The sequence below is a fragment of the Nelumbo lutea genome, chromosome 1 (assembly GCF_056320005.1).
Source record: "Nelumbo lutea isolate HS-2025 chromosome 1, American lotus-T2T, whole genome shotgun sequence".
In the NCBI taxonomy this organism is placed as follows: domain Eukaryota; kingdom Viridiplantae; phylum Streptophyta; class Magnoliopsida; order Proteales; family Nelumbonaceae; genus Nelumbo; species Nelumbo lutea.
Window position 1 is genome coordinate 12,049,449 of NC_142684.1, and position 20,726 is coordinate 12,070,174.

At 39.0% G+C, this 20,726-nt stretch overlaps 2 protein-coding genes across 10 annotated transcripts in view; one reads left to right on the forward strand and one right to left on the reverse strand.

Moving 5' to 3' along the window:
* The first annotated feature begins 5,657 nt into the window (after positions 1-5,657).
* On the forward strand, positions 5,658-7,482 carry LOC148873542 (F-box/kelch-repeat protein SKIP20-like). Its single transcript, XM_088965968.1, has one exon. It carries the CDS (start codon positions 5,966-5,968, stop codon positions 7,247-7,249), a length of 1,284 nt encoding a protein of 427 aa, XP_088822094.1. The 5' UTR covers positions 5,658-5,965; the 3' UTR covers positions 7,250-7,482.
* Positions 7,483-12,588: 5,106 nt separating this feature from the next.
* Positions 12,589-20,726, reverse strand: part of LOC148873543 (Peptidase family C54 protein) — a 39,749-nt gene continuing 31,611 nt past the window's right edge. For 8 of the 9 annotated variants that reach the window (XM_088963610.1, XM_088963617.1, XM_088963613.1 and 5 more), the window contains 3 exons: positions 13,338-13,393; positions 13,167-13,237; positions 12,589-13,073 (listed from right to left, as the gene is read on the reverse strand). In XM_088963610.1, coding sequence (XP_088819736.1) covers positions 12,850-13,073; positions 13,167-13,237; positions 13,338-13,393 — 351 coding nt within the window. In that variant the 3' untranslated portion in view covers positions 12,589-12,849. Of the gene's footprint in view, positions 13,074-13,166; positions 13,238-13,337; positions 13,394-17,801; positions 18,103-20,726 lie in introns of those variants that run through there. The other variant, XM_088963616.1, reaches the window with a different exon arrangement.

Here is a 20,726-nt window from a genome sequence, read left to right on the forward strand (position 1 = left end):
TAGCAATATAACATGTCAAGTAATGGGGGGCCCAAATAGAGATTTCAATAGGTTGAGTTCCATACGGATTTTTCTAATGGGTTAGGTCTGACTGACGGATCCGAATTGATTGAATCAGTTGAACCGATTAGATCTGTTCACAAGTTCGGTTTTGTCTTACATTAATATGTTCAGGCCAGAGTTCCAGTCCGGCCCAACTATTGGGTTCAAGTCTTGAGCCCGAGTCCAACCCTCATATAAAGCTTGAAGTTTGGGCCTGAACTCAAGCATGAGTGCATCTTCAGAAAAAAAAATATTTTTTTATTCAATTAAAAATTATTTTATTTACATTAAAAGACCTCAAAACTTAAAAAGAAAATGAAAAACTTCACTATTACTTGAAAAAAGAGAAGAATAATAAAGAAAGAATATATTATATAATACATTACCAAGTTAGGCTCAAAAAACTCAAGCCCGATTTGAAAAAATGTTGGATTTGATGTTTTAGACCCGAACCCGAACCCACAGAACTGAAATCTTATCCAATCCCAACCTGACGGATTTCCCGACCCATGGACAGGTCTAATACTAATGAATCAATTCCAGTTCTTGATCTGCTGTCCTGATTCATTGTTGGTTCAGAACCAGTTTTTACCTAGTTCTGAACTGACTTAAACTCGATTGTCCTGAGAAATAATTTGTTTGGTTTTGGGTTTGATTCAATTCTAGTTCCTTAATATTTTTTGTTGAATCGGACCGGACTGATCAAACATGACCCCATAAGGTTTCAACCCAATATTGTTTTAACAAAATAAAATACTGACTTAACCCAACTCAATCTTTCTATAATACTTTTTATAATAAATTTTGAAAACCCAAAACTCTAGGAGCAATTAATTTTAAATTGAGATTTGGTTTATGGGTCCCAAAGTGTCGCTTCTTAATTCTTACATTATGAAAGAAAACCAAATCAAAACAAAACAAATAAGAAAAGAAATCCTAAACTTTAAGATTATAAGAATAAAAGTCATACAAAATTATAAAAGTATCCTTTATATATGTAAAAATATCTTGACTGGTGGGTGAGGACAGCAAAACCCAAATTCAATCTGAGTTGAAGAATCAATACCCTAATCCAACCCATCCAAGACCCAAAAATCCAAAATGACTAGTAGTAGCGGCTGTCTTTCAAAAGACAGAAATGGAACTAGAAGCTCCTAGGAGCTTATCCTTTCCTCCCTCTACACTGTAGAATTGAAAGGCTTCTAGAAGAACACTTTGTTTTCATTTCTTTATTGAGATATCTCAGACCAAGAATTTAATAACTTTTGTCCTCTTTGATAGACTTCATCAAAGTCCCCACGCCCCCTCCCCCACTCCACTTCACTTCTGGCCTCGGTTACAAACTCCTATTAGATAAATTTGAGGGTCATGTACGTAGGTGACGATGATGATTATGATGGGCATATGCTATTTGCCTCTCTCTCTCTCCCTCCATATGTCATCATCAGCCATGCCACTTTCTCACGCCATTCACTTTGAACGAATATCTTATTCTTTATTGTCTATTGTAATTTTGTCAATAATGAAAGGTTTCCTTTCTCTTTGTTTTTTTTTTTTTTCTATTTTCTATCTTCCTATGTGTATATCTAGGTTTTTTAAGTATCTTTCTATGCTGAAGACTAATTACGCCTTGAAATTTAAGCTCAGTTTGGAAAGAATACAAATATAAATATGTAAAATGTAAAACCTTTGTATTATATATTATTTTATATATATTTATATTATACATATTTGCATTTATAATCTTTTCAAACTGTGTCTTAGGTTCTATTTTGTGGAGTGATTTGGGCACATCCCAAGTTAATAGACTAAGGTGGCATTTGGAAAGTTTTTCCGTACGGTCTTCTACGTTTTGTCAAGTTCGAAAATTGGTCTTTTCCATTTGATAATAAAAGGTTGAAAAGAACAGAATATATGCGCCCGAAAAGACCCAAAAAGACTAAAAACAGCAAATTTCAAGAAACTTCAAATAAAACTTTAGGTTTTTTTTTTTTTTTTGTATGTGTGTGTGATAAATAGCCTTTAAATATGTTTTTAAGAGCAAGTAGATTGATCCACTTACCACACAGTCTTGATCTTACAAGACTCCAAAAGCATAGTATGTCTTTGAATGATGATCAGGGGTGTGCTCAGTGCTCCTTTTAAAAGAAGGGATGTTCCGAAATCAGTCTCCTTTAATTTATATTCAGTGAAGATTTGGAAATGAAGCCTTTGCTATTAAGAGAATTAAAAAAAATGCGTGCTGCATTTCAGCATTTGTTTTCTTGTAAAAGGGTTGGAATACAAAATTTTCATGCTAAGGCAACAGAAAACTAAAATGGTTTACATTAAAAAATGTTCACCCATTTAATTATAGTGAAGGAAATGGAGACATAGGCTGTGTTTGGTTGTACTTAAAATAAAGGAAAATCAATATTGAAAAGTATTCAATAAGAAAACAAATCATATTTCGTATTTTATAGTGTGTGGCTTAATTTGGAAATAAACCTAAATGGTTGAGACATATATGGGTATTACGAGATTGGAATCAAGAGGACCACCCTGGAAAAGGATTTATAGAAAATTAGAAGAAAAGTCAGTTTCCAACAATTAATACCCACCTTTTGGAATTTTCACTCTCCACAGTCATTTTGCATGCAACTAGTTTTCCTTCATTTTATGTGCAACCAAATGGACTCTTAATTGAAATATTTCGGTCTGAAATTTTTTCTTTCTATTTTTTATGTTGAAATCTGGTTTTCAAAACCGGATTGGACCGAACGGTCGGACTGGGAAAACCGGGAACTGGTCAGGTGATTGGTTTTGTTTTCCCCAAAAATCGAATTTTCTCAAAACCGTTGATTTTGGTCAGCGAACCTCTGAATCGGGCGATTAATCATTCGAACTAGGTTCTATTTTTTAATATTTTTTAATGTTTATATTTTTTTTGTCAAAATGGACCAAGAATTTGGTTTGAACAATCAAATCATTCGACCGGTAACTAGACCCCTGACCGATTTGGTCTCCGGATCGGTTTTAAAAACCATGGTTGAAACAAATAGACTTCAAAAACCTTATTATTATTCTCATGGACATTTTGATGCCTATATTAAATTATCGTCTTGATTCATAAGATTTAAGCACCCATAATTTAATGATAGATATAACACAATGATGAAGATCATGATGATGATGATTATGACTTTAGACCATGCAATCTTTTTTAATCCCTCTATCCTCCATCGATTGACCCAGGATCCAAAATTCCAAATCTTATTGCATTGATACAATCTACATTTCCATATTTTAACCATTTATTTATTTATTTGTAAACTGGGACTAGACTATAATGTGTAATTTTATATTATCTAGTCCATGTAATGTTATCTTGATAGAATTGAAGGTTATAATAATTATCCAAAAGAGATCCCAAGTTCCCACCCAACTAAAAATAACAAAATAAATTATATATTACTCAGAAAAAGTCTGCCATCTACCATGAGAAGTTCCATCTATAATCAATAAAAACGTGATTCATTAAATGGATTTTTTTTTTTTGTTTGGCACACCATTGATTATGTTGTTGTTGCTTCTAAGTATTTACTTTAGGATCACTCTTGACTAGATCTCTGCGTGGCTTTGTCCCTACAATTTTCCTTTGAGCAGTGATTAGAGCACATCCCATTTTTGATAAAGGAGGACAGACCCCTACTGAATGGTCTCAGTGATGTTTTGAAAAGCTTTTGATCTCTAATACTCCCTTGTTTATCATTTTTGCCAACATTGAGATTGAACTCTCCACTACAAATCCACATACCCTTAATGATCTCAGTAAGAGACCCTTTGATTTTTTTTTAATGAAATTAATTTTTTGTTCAACTATGATGCCTAAAGGCATGATACCAGAAAATGTTATAACCACACAATCAACCGGCATCATAAAAGAGATAACCAATCAGGTGGGTTTTCATCAAAATTATGAGAGTTTTGGTTGATCAAAGCTTTTCTAATATCATGTCTTTCGGGCTGCTTCTCTTAGGTTCTCCATACATAAAAGTACATTACCAAATGTTAGAATCATGTTCAGTAATACAACTTTGAATAAACATAGCATCCACTAACACTCTTTTTATAATAAAGGAAGATAGAATCTTCTAACACAATATTGAGGTCTAGAAAATCCTCCCAAATAAGGGCAATACCCTCTGCCAAATCTCTTTGTATTCATGAACTCATTATTGGATGAGACCCTAAACCTCAACAATTCCAATTTAGAATCCTCATATTTCGCCAACCTAACCCCATAAAAGCGATATTTTGAAGATAAGAAACCCTACATATGAATCAGTGCATTTTAATAGGGTATTTTTGGTCCTTTTACAAAGGGTGTGCCCCATAAAAGCTGGGATGTGCCCTAATTAGCTCTCCCTTCCTTTCTCCTATTTGAGAATCCAATTGGACTAAACCACCAACATATGCTGAAGGTTTTGTTTAGCTTATAGTTCTTCTTTTAATTATATGGGACAATGACAATTTCAGCAGCCTGACACCATTTCCACTATTAACTACATAGAACCTAACTACCAAAAAAACTAAATGGAACCTTGGATCGGTGCATTTGTTAATTATACATTGTGTAAATCTAAATGAACCAACAAATCTTCAATTTGTAAAAGCTGCTGCTCCACTTGTTATAATAGAATAGAGGAGATCTATCAATAAAAAAATAATAATAAGAAGAATAGAATATAAAGGACAGCCCCCTGTCTCCACTCAAGGAGGGATCCACCATGTCCCTTTTAAAAATAACATAGAAAATAAATAAATAAATAAAAACTTTGAGTTGGCCCAACTGCCCAAGTTTGATTTCACTTTTCCTGTTTATCTTGTTTTCTATGATTTCTCTGACCATTTCAGTACACACTCTCAAATAAAAATAAAAGTTCCTATTCACTTGGATGCGCCCGGATAAAGCGCTCCTCACACCGATACAAGTATAAAAAAATGTTTCACTGAAATATACTATGAGGTTAGTGTGAAGAGCAGACCATAACAGTGAGTGATGAGGAACTTTCTGGTTTGTATTCTCTTCATGTGAAGATAAACAGAATCCATGAAAATGGAGATAATGCTCATTTAGGAGGGCTGAACTGAAGATTTTCACTAAGCAGGGTTAGAAATTTTGCTTTGTCCATGTAAAACCCATCTCAAAAAGCCAGAAGCCACGCAGTCGGACCCGGATCTAGACCCAAACCCAGGTGAAAAGCAATATTGTCCCATTGATGGATGCATGATGGATCCATAAAGTGTCAATGGCTTACATTACATGCATCATGCATGTATATGGTGATTTGTTTTTATTATTTTATTATACGAGAAGCTGTGTTAGTTGCATGACATCGCATCTCATGGGCCCGGTCAGCTTTAGACTAGTTATTTTGTCACCATTTTTTATTTTTAAGTTTCTACGCTCTGAGACACTATTTAGCCAACAGGTTAATTAATAGTCAGTGGTCATCCAAGTGAGCCGGTGAGCCGGTGAGCCCGTGAGCCCCCCCACGGTCCCACCCCACCCGGCACTCCGCGGGCCGCGGCCACCCTTTTCCCTCGCTTAGTTGCTTTCAGTCATCCAGTGAAACCCACATCCCAAGTTTTCATTCCCTACTTAAATCCCTCCCTCCTTCCCTCCTTCCCTCACTCCACATTCCAATCAATCTCTCTCTCTCTCTCTCTCTCTTTCTCTCCTTCCTTCCTTCCTTCCTAGATAGAGATCCAAACCAATTAACCTTCCTCTTCCAACCCATTCCTAACACACCCTTTAACAGAACTCGCCTTTGTTGCCTCTATACGCCTCTCTCTCTCTCTCTCTCTCTCTCTGAAATATCTGAGGAACCCTAATTGTTTGTCTGAGAGAGGATTAGAACAGGAGAAAGAACAAAAGAATATGGGAGGAGCAGGGAAAGACATTCAGCTGCTGCAGCAGCATCAACAGCAATACTTGATTCCCGGCCTGCCCGACGAAGTAGCAATGGATTGCCTGGTTCGTGTTCCCTACCAATTCCATTTGGCGATGAAATCGGTTTGCCGGAGGTGGCGCAACCTGGCCAATGATCCCTCTTTTTACAGAGAAAGGCAGAAGACGGGCACTGCCGAGCAACTTGTGTGTCTTGTTCAAGCCCTCACCTCCATTACCTCCGCCGAGGCAGAAGTTGAATCGGTGATTGAAGACAACGATAAGGAGCAAGAGGAGAAGAGGCGGCTCCGGCGAAGACATTGCCCACCCGTGTACGGCCTTAGCGTGTATAACCTAAGCAGGAACACCTGGCGTAGGATGATGCCGACTCGGGGCAACTGCAGTGGAATCCCCATGTTTAGTCATTGCGTGGCGCTCCCGATCTCGGGAAAGCTGGTCTTGCTAGGCGGTTGGGACCCCGAGACTCTGGACTCTGTTCCTGATGTGTATGTCTGTGATTTCGTCAGCGGCGGGGGGTGGCGCCGCGCTGCTCCCATGTCGATGGGGCGGTCCTTCTTCGCCTGCGCAGCCGTGGGACCGTCGTCCGTGTACGTGGTGGGAGGACACGACAACCAGAAGAACGCTCTGCGATCGGCGGAGGTGTACGATGCCGATGCGGACGAGTGGCGGGCTCTCCCACCCATGGCGGAGGAGAGGGACGAGTGTCAAGGATTGTCCTGCGACGGCGACGGCAGGTTCTGGGTGGTCAGCGGGTACGGCACCGAGAGCCAAGGGCGATTCAAATCGGACGCCGAGTGCTACGACCCGACTCTTGGGTCTTGGTCCAAGCTAGAGGAAGTGTGGCCATTTCCCAGTGCCAGCCCAAGGGCCATTGCTGCTACTCCCAGTGGACGGTGGTGCTTCGTGAGTGGCGGTAACGGAGGAGAGCAGAGAGGGGTCATGGAGTATGACGTGAAAGAGAAATGTTGGAAGGTAGTGACCTCCATTCCCGATAACGGCTTGAAATCTTCTCCGTGCGTAGTAACTCTTCGAGGTGGAGGAAGAAACCAAGATCGGATCTTTATGATGGGTTCCGGCATTGATGGGTTGAACGGCGGGAACGGCGCCGGCGACAGGCACGGTGGGTTGATCTTAGAGCTAGAGAAAAGCACTACGACAACCAATGGTGGTAACAGTAATGGCAAGTGGATCAATCTCCACACGCCCACCGAATTCTCGGGCTTTGCCTACTCGGTCTGTTCCTTGCTACTTTGATGACTGAACATACGAAACCAATGATGGTGGCCGAGACTCAACGGCTGCTACTCTTTCTCAGGCAACCTCTCCGGCGTAGCTCCGGCGAACCCCTTTTTGCGTTTTCTTATCTTAGAAGTAAAACGACTAGACCAATCATGGAGTTTTGTTATCCAAAATTTTCAGACGTTAAGTTTTAGAATAGTCGGGAGAAAACAAACGAAAATGAATGAAAGATGGATGAGGTTTCTTCCCTTCTTCCTTGGCTGAACCAGATCAATTAATCAGCATTCCGCCATTTCAGGTGGGTCTAACAACTAATATACAATATTGCAGATGGATGGTTTAAATGGATTTGTGAGGTTTGTGGAAGGACATGGGCCTCCATAACTTGCTACCTTACACCAAGGCCCTGGCCCACAATTTGATAAATATCTATCTAACTGATCATGTTTTCTTTTCTTTTTTATTATACTTCCTAAGAGTTTAAAGACATAAATAAGGTTAATTTCATAATTATAGAAGAAGATGGTTCTATTATAAATAAGGTTGTTCAGTAGGGCTGCAATTTGGGTGAGGGGTTTGTCAAAATTTGAATGTGGGTTAGGCCTTTGACACCACATGAATCATTAACGTTGCATTCACATGTGATACCACATTTTAAAATCTAATATTATCCTTTTATGGTCATTATTCTTCAGATTTTCAAAATAAAACTCAACATTCATTTTAAAATCTAATATTATCCTTTTATGGTCATTATTCTTCAGATTTTCAAAATAAAACTCAACATTCATTTTTACTCGGTTGAAGGTCAAGAACATAAAACTAGCTAGAGTTAAAATGGCATCCTTAGAATTAAACCGGAGAAACGAAATGATCCCATCTAGTTTCGGTTTACAAGTCGTTTCATTGAATATCTCTAATCTGTTGGACAGTTTTCCATGAGCATAAGACCACAAAGGTTTTATTCAAATGTTGTATTTTGAAAATTTAAAGAAGAATGATGTATAAAATAGTCTTTTCCATCTTTCCATTAACGGATGCAAGTAAGTTAATTTCCTAAAACTTAAGGGTATAAAGAATATTTTGAACCTTGGTATAAAGAAATCAGATTGGCTTGGTTTAGAAAGAGTATAAATACATGCAAAATAATATAAAATACAAAATTTTGCAATCTACGTATTTGTGATCTTCCAAACTGAGACCAGGAAATTATTGAAGCAAAAGCATTCAAACTGATGGCTCACGAGTCAAGACCTTGGTGTGACACTCAGAAGATCGTCAATCTCATGTTGGATCATCATCTTGAGCATTGCTGATTGTAGGAACTTTCTTTCTATGCTTATACTGTTTCTAGACAGACCAATTACTTAGTTCCTCATTCCTAGTTCTCTTAGACCTGTATTCCTGAATGATTTGGTGTAAATGTGTAATGAAGTAGCCTATGAGATTTCTCAAAAAGAAAAGAAAGAGAGAATTCTAAATACTTATAATCCCAGTAGAAGTGATCGTAGGCCTAGGCCTGAGTGTAGCATTGTTTGTTAATAGCATCCAAACCGAGGTTCAAAGTATTAATTGATATGTGTGATATGCAAAAATTATGCATTGCAAAGATTCAAGGGAGAGAAACACCTCTCAATCAAGAATCCAGAGATTTGCTCCTCACAGAGCTTTCAGTCATGTATTGAAAACACCTCTAATACTTAGGTGCATTTGGTTCATGGACAGGACCAGAATCGGAATCAGAATCACCCATTCCTGACATCTGTTTGGTTCAGTCAGGAATCGGAACCAGATTCTAATCGTTGTTGTTTGGTTCAACTAAAAGCTGGAATTGGAATTAATCAAAGTTTTCAATTCTGCCCCTATTAAAAGAACCTCAAAAACATCCACTAATTATATATTTTCAAGATAGACACACATTGGCAACCTGCTACCAAGTGCATATATGGAGAAAATATGAAAAAAAGAAAAACACATAAACAAACAAAAATCACAAAATAAATGTTTAAAAGCAAAAATCTCACATCTATAATACGATGTCATTCTTACATTTCATCTTCTACAATTGAACTTCACCTCAAAAGTATGCTTGCAAAATATTTACCCTTCATATATATTGGACCCATTTATGGCCATTTTGATAAAGCATTTGAAGCCATTCATTGTCCTGTAGATCATATAAACTTGTAAGTGATTCCCATCTTCATCTGAACTCATCATTTGCATCATTCCCAAAAATGCATTCCTCAAAATCTCTTTCAGACCACCAATTTTGGTTTGATTTGGTGGTCTAGACTATATACCGAACATCCAGGAGCCAATTTCGGCAAGCATCATCTAAGCCTGAATACCTAATTCAAAATGATTAGGGCTGCAACATGGGTGGGCCCAATTCAAGCCTGAATAGATTCAATTTGTAATTTTACATAAGTTGGGTTTGCATTTTCAGTCCTAATGCTATGCTTGGGTCTAAAATTTTGTTTTTTTTTTTTTCAAGTTAGACTTGTAATTTTACACATCTAAGCGTTCTTCCTTAACCTAGAAGCCAATATTCTATTGTAATTAGCATCTTCTACTTTATGAGTCTATAAATACAATGGAAACTTTTATAAGGGAATTAGTGAAGGAAATACATTCTATGAGCAGTTTTTTTTGTTTTTTCTCCTTGATTGGTAAGATTTTTACCTTGTGAAAGTATAGGAGAGAGATTACTAGTCCAGTAGGTGAAAAAATAAGGGATAACAAACCGAAATGGTTTGGATATAAACATAGAAGACTGCCTGCTGCACCAATAAGAAGCAATTTGATGCAAGGGGCCTGAACCAAGATGAGACAAGATCAGGCATAAAAGGACATTGGTTAAGGTAGTGAGAAATTATTTTGGGGCTTACAATTTAATAATGGTCAATGGATATGGCCTTTGATAGAACGGAATGACAAAACAGGATTGATGTAGCACAAACTTGTTCAAGCTATATAAGCCAAGTTGAGGCCTGAGGGGAGAAAGACAGAAAGACAGAGACAATCTAAACATGGTAAAATCTTGGGAATATATTGATAATTTCCCATGAATATCTAGGAAGGTTTGACTATCTTCAACAAAATACCTCTTGGCCTACAAAATGAAATTGTTGTTGTTTTTGTTGTTGTTGATGATAGTGGTATCATATGGCCTTTCATAGACCAAAATAGAGTAATTTTACTGATGCTTCCATTCCCACTTAAGTGGGATAAGACTGATGATTATAATACCAAACACTAATTTTCAGTAAGATAGGTTTCACAAACTCTATTCTCCTGGATAAATTTATATTAGGAAATCTGTTGTTGAGATGCATAGAAATGAGTTTTCAATATATATTAGTAAATTTGGATAAATTTACCTTGTGACAGTCTCCCTCCACTATTACACCTCTTAGCCCCTGTTGTTGCAACAATTTTAAACCCTGTATTAGAGCCATCAATGCTGCTCTCAAAGACTTCCCTTATATTGGCTGAAACAAGGTTCAAAATATTGATACGCCCGCATTTCGATACCTATTTTTTTACTTATTTTTTATTTTTTTTTTCAAAACTGGTTCAGGGGAGCCAGTCTAGGACCCCTCCATCCCCTGAATCGGTCAGACTCCCGATACACCCACTGTAGGGGTATATCGGAAGGGTCCTGGAATGATACGCATCAGCCAATACGGGCTGATACGTAATGATACTTTGAACCTTGGACTGAAACCATCGACCTTTCTAATAACCTTTTTACTGGTCAAGTTCCCGCTTCACTAGGGCATGCAGTTGATTAGACGAGGATAAATCTCTGTAGAAGACAAGATTTACGGGGGGAAGGATAAATGCTGTTGATTAGACGAGGGGTTGCCTTTACATTAACAGAAAATGTTAGTGTTGATTAGACAAGATTTACGGGGCAGGGCTGGGTTTGGGCCGGGCTTTGCCTTTATATTAATAGAAAATGTTCAGGCCTGAGCCCGAGCCCGGCCTGACCGTTTGGCCTAAGTCTTGAGCTCGAGCCCAGCCCAACTATAAAGCCCAAATCCTGGGCCCGAGCCCAAGCCCGACTAGAAATTTGAAAAAAAAAAAAAAGATTTTTCCTTAATTGAATTAAAAGTTGTTTTATTTACACTAAAAGACCTTAAAACATAAAAAATAATGAAAAGTCTCGTTATTACTTGAAAAAAGAGAAGAAAAATATATTATATATGTTTTTTTATTATATAAAATATATTTTTATTAATATAATACATTATCAAGTCGGGCTCGGATTCAGGCCAGGATTTTCTGAGAAAGCCCAAACCTGGAACAAAAAAAGTCAGGCCCGATATTTTGAGCCCAAGCCCGAGGCCTGAAATCTTGTCCAAGCCCAACTTACATCGGGCCAGGTCGGGCCAGCCCATCGGGCTACCCAGCCCATGAACAGGTCTAATGTCAAGGTAGGTCCACAGAAAACATCGAAGGCCGTGATTCACAGTTTTAGCCCAGGGTTAAAACCACATCATAGCAAGTGTGGATTGTCCTCAGGATGCAAAACCTCACCTTTGCCAGTAGGCCTTCCCACGAGGCCGCTAGGTATGTTTCTTATGATCAGAAGAGCATGGCCTTTAAAGGCATGACTGGATTTCCTTCAAGCAAAAACCATGCACACAGTGAGAGCATGGAAATCCCACCACACATTGGGAACAGAGTTTTGACATAAATGTACGAAAGATATGTTATTCCCAATGTGTGGCTGGATGCTATGTTGATGTGAGCAGAGTTTTTTTTGCTTGCCGGAGATCTGGTCTCTTTATTGGTACAAAATTAGCAAAGTTATTGCATTTTGGAATTGCCCGGTAGGCTGAAGATCAACTCATTCAAAAGCCAGAGGCGAGAAGAACTGGGCATTCTAATGCAGTCGCTCGAGGACTCTGTGGGGGCCCATGTTGTAGCCAACAGGACTACCATGGTGATGGTATTGGTGCCTTCCCTCCCCACAGAAGGCATGGCATGCCAAACGGCAGTCGGAATGGAGTATGCAGAGATGACAGACAACATTACTGATTACTTCCGGCATGCTGCCGACTGACTTGGACATGAAGCAGTTTGGTTCAGGCCACCCATCTGCCGGCTATACCAGCTGCCAGCTGGTGGTAAACACAATTCGTTGGTACATTTGGTGTTTATTATCAAATCATCCTCTGCTTTGCTTGCTTTGGCAATTGTGTACATGCCTACCAAGACACCAAGATTACATCTTTGTCTCATTCTTGCTAACCTTTGCCTTGTGAGCACGCATGAAAACTTAATATGTCCTGGCAATGGGACCAAATTCATCTACCAAAACTTGAGCTTACTTATCCTAACTATGGTGCTCAAATATACTTTATTCGCAAGTAAAATTAACAGAGAGAGAACTACAACTGAACCAGAAGATAGCAGCAAAAGAATAATGATGCCTTTCAGCTAAGGCAATAACATCAATATCAATAAATTATGGAGTAATACTTTATACATGTACACTTCCCAATCAGACCCACAAGGAAATATGATGAGATACAAGTTGGAGAGACAAACCATGGAACTGGCTCCCGGATGTTCCTTGACCAATATCCACACCTTGGCTTTGATCAAAGGAGTTGCCAGTCATCATCATGTGATTGGGCCTCTGAATCACTAGGAGGGTTTCCGAGTACAATGGCATCATCCCCTTGGATTTCACCTCTATTGACCATCACATCCTCATGGTTAATGGGTTTTGTTGGACTATGGGATTGCGCAACCGTGAATAAGGGAGCACCATTTGATTCATCTGCAAGTTTTGAAGCTCGAACACAGAAATCATTAAAATCATCTGCAAATTTGTCAAAGATGACAAGTCAAGAACAGCTTATTTGACTATCAGGGGGGAAAACCATTGAATTTGACAAAATGCAGAAGGTCAAACCTTTGTTTTGACAAAAAAATCCAATTGCCAAGGATGGATCAATCATGTCAAGGGGAAGATGCCTTATGACACTGAGGCCAACCATAATAAGAAGATGAGAAACAAAAAAAAAAAGGAAAAAGAACCAAATGGGTAAAGTTTTACAATTTCTTCCCACTTTAGCAAGTTTACCTGCAATGGTAGGAGGAAGTATCAGCTTCTAGATCATTCCCCCTGATATCAACCACCTAGTAACCGCGAAGTTTCAGAAAAGGAGATCAGTCATAAATAACATGATGGCTCAGATTACAATATAAGCAACCCTCCCTTCAGCAGATATCTATTAGCAATAGCAGCAGTACTGCTACTGCACAATTGTAAACCACAATTGAAAATGAGAGAGAAACAACAGAAAACCATAAAGCACCACAGTAGTCGGAATTTTTTCTTCAAACTGTACTATTATGCTCTTAAGAAGATTTCTACATAGAAATTACTAGATATCCTTAAGTGGTTTAAGGTGCTAACTAATTTGTTCATAAAATGGAGAGAAAACCAAAATGACTTTTTGCTCAAGACCACAGAAGTTTTTAGTTAGAATTCTACCCTTTGGAATTAAGGCAGTTCTAACTTCCAAGTTCACAAATATTCAAGAAGAGAAGAATGTAGCAAGAACTCAAGAAATCATCAACAATCTATCTAGACTAATCAGGAACTAATCAACAAATATTGAAGATCAAATGACTGCAACAAATAAGAGATCAACTGCAGAGACAGAAGAAAACTTGCAAGAGAAATCTTAAAAACAGACACATACAATCAGTAAAAAAACAACAAAAATCTAACAAACTCCCATCCTCGAGTTCAAAGTCCAGTTCAAAAATTTTTCATCAATTGATCCAAGTAATTTACCCTTAAAGGCATGCTTACAAGGATATCTAACTAATCCTACTTCAAAGACATGCTTACAACGAGAAGCAGTTGACTAGTCCTTAGAAAAGGACTCATCATCCTACTACAACTTCAAGATGGATCCAAAAATAATAATAATTTAAGTTATATACATCATATCAGTAAAGGAGCAATAACTTCCTCAAAACATATTGGGCTCATAATATCTTGTTTTAAAAGTGATACAAGAGTCTTGGAGCTGGCACATGTTGAGGATGCATATTAATGAAGTTGCAAGAGACTAGGGTCAAGGTGACCGTTTAACAAGGGGCAATAAAATAGATCTTTACTGGCATCGTGTGTTAAAAAAGGTATCTTTACCTTTTTTTTTCCCTTTCTTTTAGGGGGGTTAAGAAATTAGAAGAGAACAGTGTTAAAAAGAGGGCCTAGCCAACCCATAACATTCGAAGCATGAGGAAGTTATTGATGCAATCAGACAAAGCTCCATACTTCAAGACACAAGCTTTTTGAAACTTGCATATATTATGGCAAATGCTATATAACTGTTCATCTCAGAAGGGTTGTTCTGCCTTTTATCCAACTCCATGGAGTATAAAAAAAAATAAAAACAAAAACAAAAACTCCATGGAGTATGAATCTCTTCTGATAAATCCAATTATTTTTGATAATCAAGAGTGACGCATCTTCAACAAGGAAGAACGACAGTCATTTTCACACTGTCTCAATCAAAGGAACATATGAGTTGCTGTTAAGGGACAAAAATAAACTGATAATGGGCTACCATTGCAGACAAAGTAGAGGAAATTACCAAATATCAAAAGAAGTCATATTCTACCTGCTAAACTATGAGAAGTGAAAGAGGAACTGTGGTAAAAAAGGGACTGATGGTATATTGGCAAGGCTAAGGGTCTAACCAGTTTTAAGTCAGTAGAGAAATCAGAAGGTGCAGAATAAGAATATCCCAGTGTGCACAATGAGATCTGTTGAGCAAGAGCAAGTGGAGAGGAGAAGAGAGAAGAGAAGTGAGCCGTGTGACTGAAAGCCCTCTAGAACTTAAGGGGCGAAAGAATGATTTTATTATTTATACTAGTACAGTCGAACAATATAAACAGAGGAGAAATTCCAACAATACCCTTATGGTTACTAAACCTGAATACATAAACAACTGTCAACACTCCCCCTCAAGTTGGAGCATAGATATCAATCATGCCCAACTTGTCACAAAGATCATGATGTCTGGAAAGGTTTAAACCCTTTGTAAAGATGTCTGCATAATGGTTCTCAGAAGTGACATAGGGGGTACATACTTCGCCTGTGATAACTTTCTCTCTGATAAAATGCTTGTCAACTTCGATGTGCTTTGTTCTATCATGTAGCACCGGATTGGCAGCAATGCTTATAGCTGCTTTGTTATCACAAAATAGAGTTATTGGTTTGGTCACTGGGAAACCCAACTCCCCCAACAAATTCTTTATCCACATGCCTTCAGCGACCCCGTGGGCCATAGCACGATATTCAACTTCAGCACTGAATCTAGCCACCACATTTTGCTTTTTACTCCTCCATGTAACAAGATTCCCTCCTATAAAGGTGCAGTAGCCACTGGTAGACTTTCTATTACTTTGGGATCCAGCCCAATCTGCATCTGTATAAACTTCAACTTTCAAATGTCCGTGCTTTTGAAATAACAAACCAGTACCCGGATACTTCTTTAGATATCGGAGGATTCTCTTTGCTGCTTCAAGATGAGAAGATCAAGGAGCATGCATGAACTGACTGAGGACACCAACAGCATATGCAATGTCTGGGCGAGTCATAGAAAGGTATAACAATCTCCCTACAAGCCTCTGAAACTGTTTCACATCCTTGAGAGATTCACCATAGTTGTCACCTAATTTATGATTGGGGTCAATGGGAGAGTCAACTGGCTTCAACCCCATCTTCCTAGTGTCCTGAAGTAAATCTAGGACATATTTCCTTTGAGAAATGAAGATACCCTTCTTTGATCAAGCGACTTCAATTCCAAGGAAGTATCTGGCAGGTCCTAGATCCTTCACTTCAAACTGAGTGGAAAGAAAAAGTTTCAATTTCTGAATTTCATCCTCCCAATCACCAGTAACAATTATGTCATCCACATATACAATTAGAGCAGCAATTTTAACTTCTCCTTTTTTTACAAACAGTGTGTGATCTGATTGACATTGCCCATATCCTTTCTGCTGAACTGCCACATGGAATCTACTGAACCAACCTCTTGGTGATTGTTTCAGCCCGTATAAGGACTTCTTCAACTTGTACACTTTCTGTTCATTGCCATAGGCTAGAAAACCAGGAGGTTGAATCATATACACTTCCTCTTCAAGGTCACCATTCAAGAATGCATTCTTGATGTCCAGCTGGTGTAAAACCCAATCCAGATTAGCCGCAAGAGAGAAAATGACTCTAATGGAATTCATCTTGGCAACGGGGGCAAAAGTTTCTACATAATCAACTCCATACACTTGAGTAAATCCCTTTGCCACTAAGCGAGCTTTATACATTTCCACTGTTCCATTAGCCTTATGCTTGACTGTGAACACTCATTTACATCCAACTGGAACATTTCCCTTAGGAAGATCAACAAGTTCCCATGTGCCATTTTTGTGAAGGGCATTAATTTCTTCCCTCATGGCATTTGTCCATTCAGGAACTGAAAGAGCTTCTACCACATTCTTAGGGATAGGGACACTGTCATAAGAGACAAAGTTGGAAATTGGATGTTTAGTGGTGCACAATCTAATACCCTTCCTGTGAGCAATAGGACGGTCAAGATCATTAGCAGTAGAGGAATCATTTTCAATAGATTCAAGAACATCATTGGGAGCCAAAATACCTAAGTGAGTATGATCCTCCCCCGAGGAGTCTGGTGGCACTGGAGATACAGCTTCTGGATTCTCTACAGCTCTTGAATTTGGTTGGCCTTTGCGACGAGGAGATAAAACACGAAAAGGTGAAGGGTCAGGGAGAGAGGGAAGCTGAACCAGTTTCTCCTCATGCCTACACTCCCCCTGAGGAGAAACAGGATAGAAAGGCTCATCTTCGAAGAAAGAAACATCCATGGAGGCATAGAATTTACGAGAAACAGGATCAAAACAACGACATCCCTTTTGAGTGAAGGAGTAACCAAGAAATATGCAAGGGATAGCACGAGAATCCAATTTCCCACGGGTGGGAGACAGATTTTGGACAAAACACCGGCACCCAAAGACGCGAGGAGGAACAGAAAGAAGGGGAGCCTTAGGAAAGAGAAGTTGATGTGGGGCTTTGTACTCTAACTGACGAGAGGACATACGGTTTATAAGGTAAGTGGAACAAAGATCAGCTTCAAGCCAAAACCGTTTGGGAACATTCATATGAAGTAGTAAACCCCGAGCCACTTCAAGGAGATGTCGGTTCTTCCGTTCGGCCACACCATTTTGTTGTGGTGTGCGGGCACAAGAGCTACGGTGAAGGGAACCATGCGAAGCAAAAAATTCCGTGAGGTCACTATGAAAAAATTCTTTTGCACTGTCTGATTGAAAAATTTGGATTTCAGTTTGAAATTGAGTGAAGACCATCCGCTAGAAATCTTGAATGATATTTGGTACTTCTTCCCTGGTTCGCATCGGGTATACCCAAGTATATCTAGAATAATCATCAATGAGGGTAATGAAATACTTGTAGCCACTCTCAGATGGTAAAGTAACAGGGCCCCACACATCAGAATGAACAATGTGAAACGGAGATTCAGATTTACTATTTCTTTGAAGAAAATGAGTTCTACAATGCTTAATCAACTGACACGTTTGACAAGAAAAATCAGAAACAGACATTGACTTAAAAATTCTGGGAATACAACTTTCAAATACTCAAAAGACAAATGACCAAGACGACAATGCCATAAATAGACTTTTTTCTTACAGGACTAACTCATAGACTCCGTAACATGAAGACCAGCCTTATTCTCCAGCATGTAAAATCCATCAGCCATACGACCCCTACCAATCGTCCTCCCCGAGGCTAGATCCTGTATCACACAATGAGAAGGGAAAAAAGTCACTGAGCAATTCAAGGAATTAGTAACACTACTAAAAGAGAACAAATTAATGGGAAAATTAGGAACATGAAGAACATCAGAAAGGGTAAGGCCAAGAGGAAGAGAGAGAGTTCCTTGACCAGCTATGGAAGAGTATGATCCATCGACTAGTCTCACCTTGTCTCTTCCAGAAAGAGAGTGATAGGTTTGAAAGTAAGAGAACGTACCAGTCATATGTTTTGATGCTCCAGAATCAATGATCCATGGAGAGTCAGGGGTGTGAGAAGCAACATGGAAAGCAGTGGCAGGGTTACCTGACGTGGATGCAAATGAGGTTGAGGGAGGAGCATCCATCTGATGAATTGCTCTACCATAGAGCTCTAAATGGTCACGGAAGGAATTCATAATGTCCTCCCTTGGGTCAGGTTCAGTGAGATGTGCCTGAGTCACAGTAGAAATGGGGGGTTGATTCTCCCGAGTAGCCATGTTGGCCATGTGATGTTTCTTTGTATTTTGCTGTCTGTACTTCTTATTCACCTCTGAACCTTGCTTCTTAGTCAGATCTTGAGCCTATTTTGGTTTCCCATGAAGATCCCAACAGGTATCTTTGGTGTGTCGGGGTTTCTGACAATGAGTGCACCACAATTTTTCCTTATCTTCTATTTTTTTCTGGAGATCTCCTTTCCGGGAAGAAGATCCCACACCAGTAGATACACCCCCTTTTGCAACCAACACAACAGCATCCCCACCAGGGTTGTTCATCAAATTTCTCCTGCTTTCTTCAGACTGTACAAGAGCATAGACTTCCTGAACAGATGGGAGATCCTTAGAGCTAAGAATCTGAACCCTGATAGATTCATACATAGGATTCAGACTAGGTAAGAATGCAAACACCCTTTATTGGGAGACAAGCTGTTTGTACTTCTTAGCATTCTCATCACACTTCCAATCCACACTCTGGTAGTGATCCAACTCCTTCCAGACAGATGTTAAGTCAGAGTAATAGACCGACAAACACCTCTCCCCCTGTCTACAAGTAGAAGATGCTGCCTGCAGTTGATAAGTTTTGGCATAGTATCGCAATTCTGAATATGTAGACTTTGCTTGTTCCCAGATTTCATTTGAAGTTTCAGCCCACATGAAATTCTTCCTAATTTGAAGTTGCATGGAAACCAAGAGCCAGGACATAACAATACTATTCTCCTGATTCCATCCATCATATTCAACACTCCCGGAGGATGGTTCTTTAATACTCCCATTAATATAGCCTATCTTCCCCCTTGCAGTAATGTATAATTTGATCCCCCTTGACCACTCCAGGTAATTAAAACCATCAAGAGGGACAACAACCATAGGAAATGATAGGTCACCCCCACCCATTCCATTCAACATTGAGGAAACTCCAGATGTGGCTGAATCTTCACTGCCCATGATACCTGAATAAAAAAAAAATGAAACAGCAACCAAAAAGGTACAGCCGTACAAGGCTATTTCAGAGATAGGTCCTTCTGACCACCGGTTTCACTGAGAGCAAAAAAAGAGCATTGTTGTTGCAGTACAAGAATAGGTCCTTCTGACCTACAGTTTCACTGAGAACAAACAACAAACTGAACATTGTTGTTGCAGTACAAGAGCAAGTCCTTCTGACCTACAGTTTCACTGAGAACAAACAACAAACTGAACACTACTGCTGCAGTATTGAAACAGGTCCTTCTGACCTTCGGTTTCACTGAAACAAGTCTGCACACTGTTGTTGCAGTACAAGAACAGGTCTGAATGACCTAATTAGTAGGCCTGATAGCTAACCAGTCAAGGAGATAAATAGGGTAGCCGAACAGTCAATCAATAAGATTAATATTGAGCAGACAATCAATCGGCTAAACAGACCATCAACAGTCCACAATACCAACAAAAAAAAAGGTTTGAATACAGTTACTGTGTTAAGGAATACAATCACTTAACAATAGGGCAGCCAAACAGTTCATCAAACAGTAGGCAGTCGAACAGACAACAGTAGGGTAGCCGAACAGACAAGGATGATAGTACCTCTTTTAGTTTCAAATGATAATCTCCCTTATGGTAAACCAGAACTCCTTCTGCGAATCCTCAAACAATAGACAGCCGAACAGAAGATGAGCAATACTTCTTTTAGTTTCAGATGATAGCCTTTCTGAAGACAGAACACCCTCTACAAACTGCAAACAATAGTCTCTCTACAGTCGAGCAAACAGAAGGAGCAATTTCTGGGTTGGAAGACGAAAAGACTTTGTAACTTCTGGGTCGAACTGACTTCACAAGATTAGGAGTTCGATTGGAGACAGCATTGGATGCAACAGTAGTTAGCTTGACATCACCCTTCAGGCCTGGACGACTTGCTCTGATACCATGTTGAGTAAGAGAAAGTGAAGAGAGGAGAGGAGAAGAGAAAAGAGAGGTGAGTCGTGTGACTGAAAGCCCTCTAGAACTTAGGGGGTGAAAGAATGATTTTATTATTTATACTAGTACAGTCAAACAATATAAACATAGGAGAAATTCCAACAGTACCCTTATGGTACTAAACCTGAATACATAAACAACTGTCAACAAGGTTCTAGAAGATCAAACTAAAGGAATAT

Bases quoted from the DNA above. Each gene is read 5' to 3' on its own strand.
- LOC148873542 (XM_088965968.1), top strand. From the start codon at position 5,966: ATGGGAGGAGCAGGGAAAGACATTCAGCTGCTGCAGCAGCATCAACAG.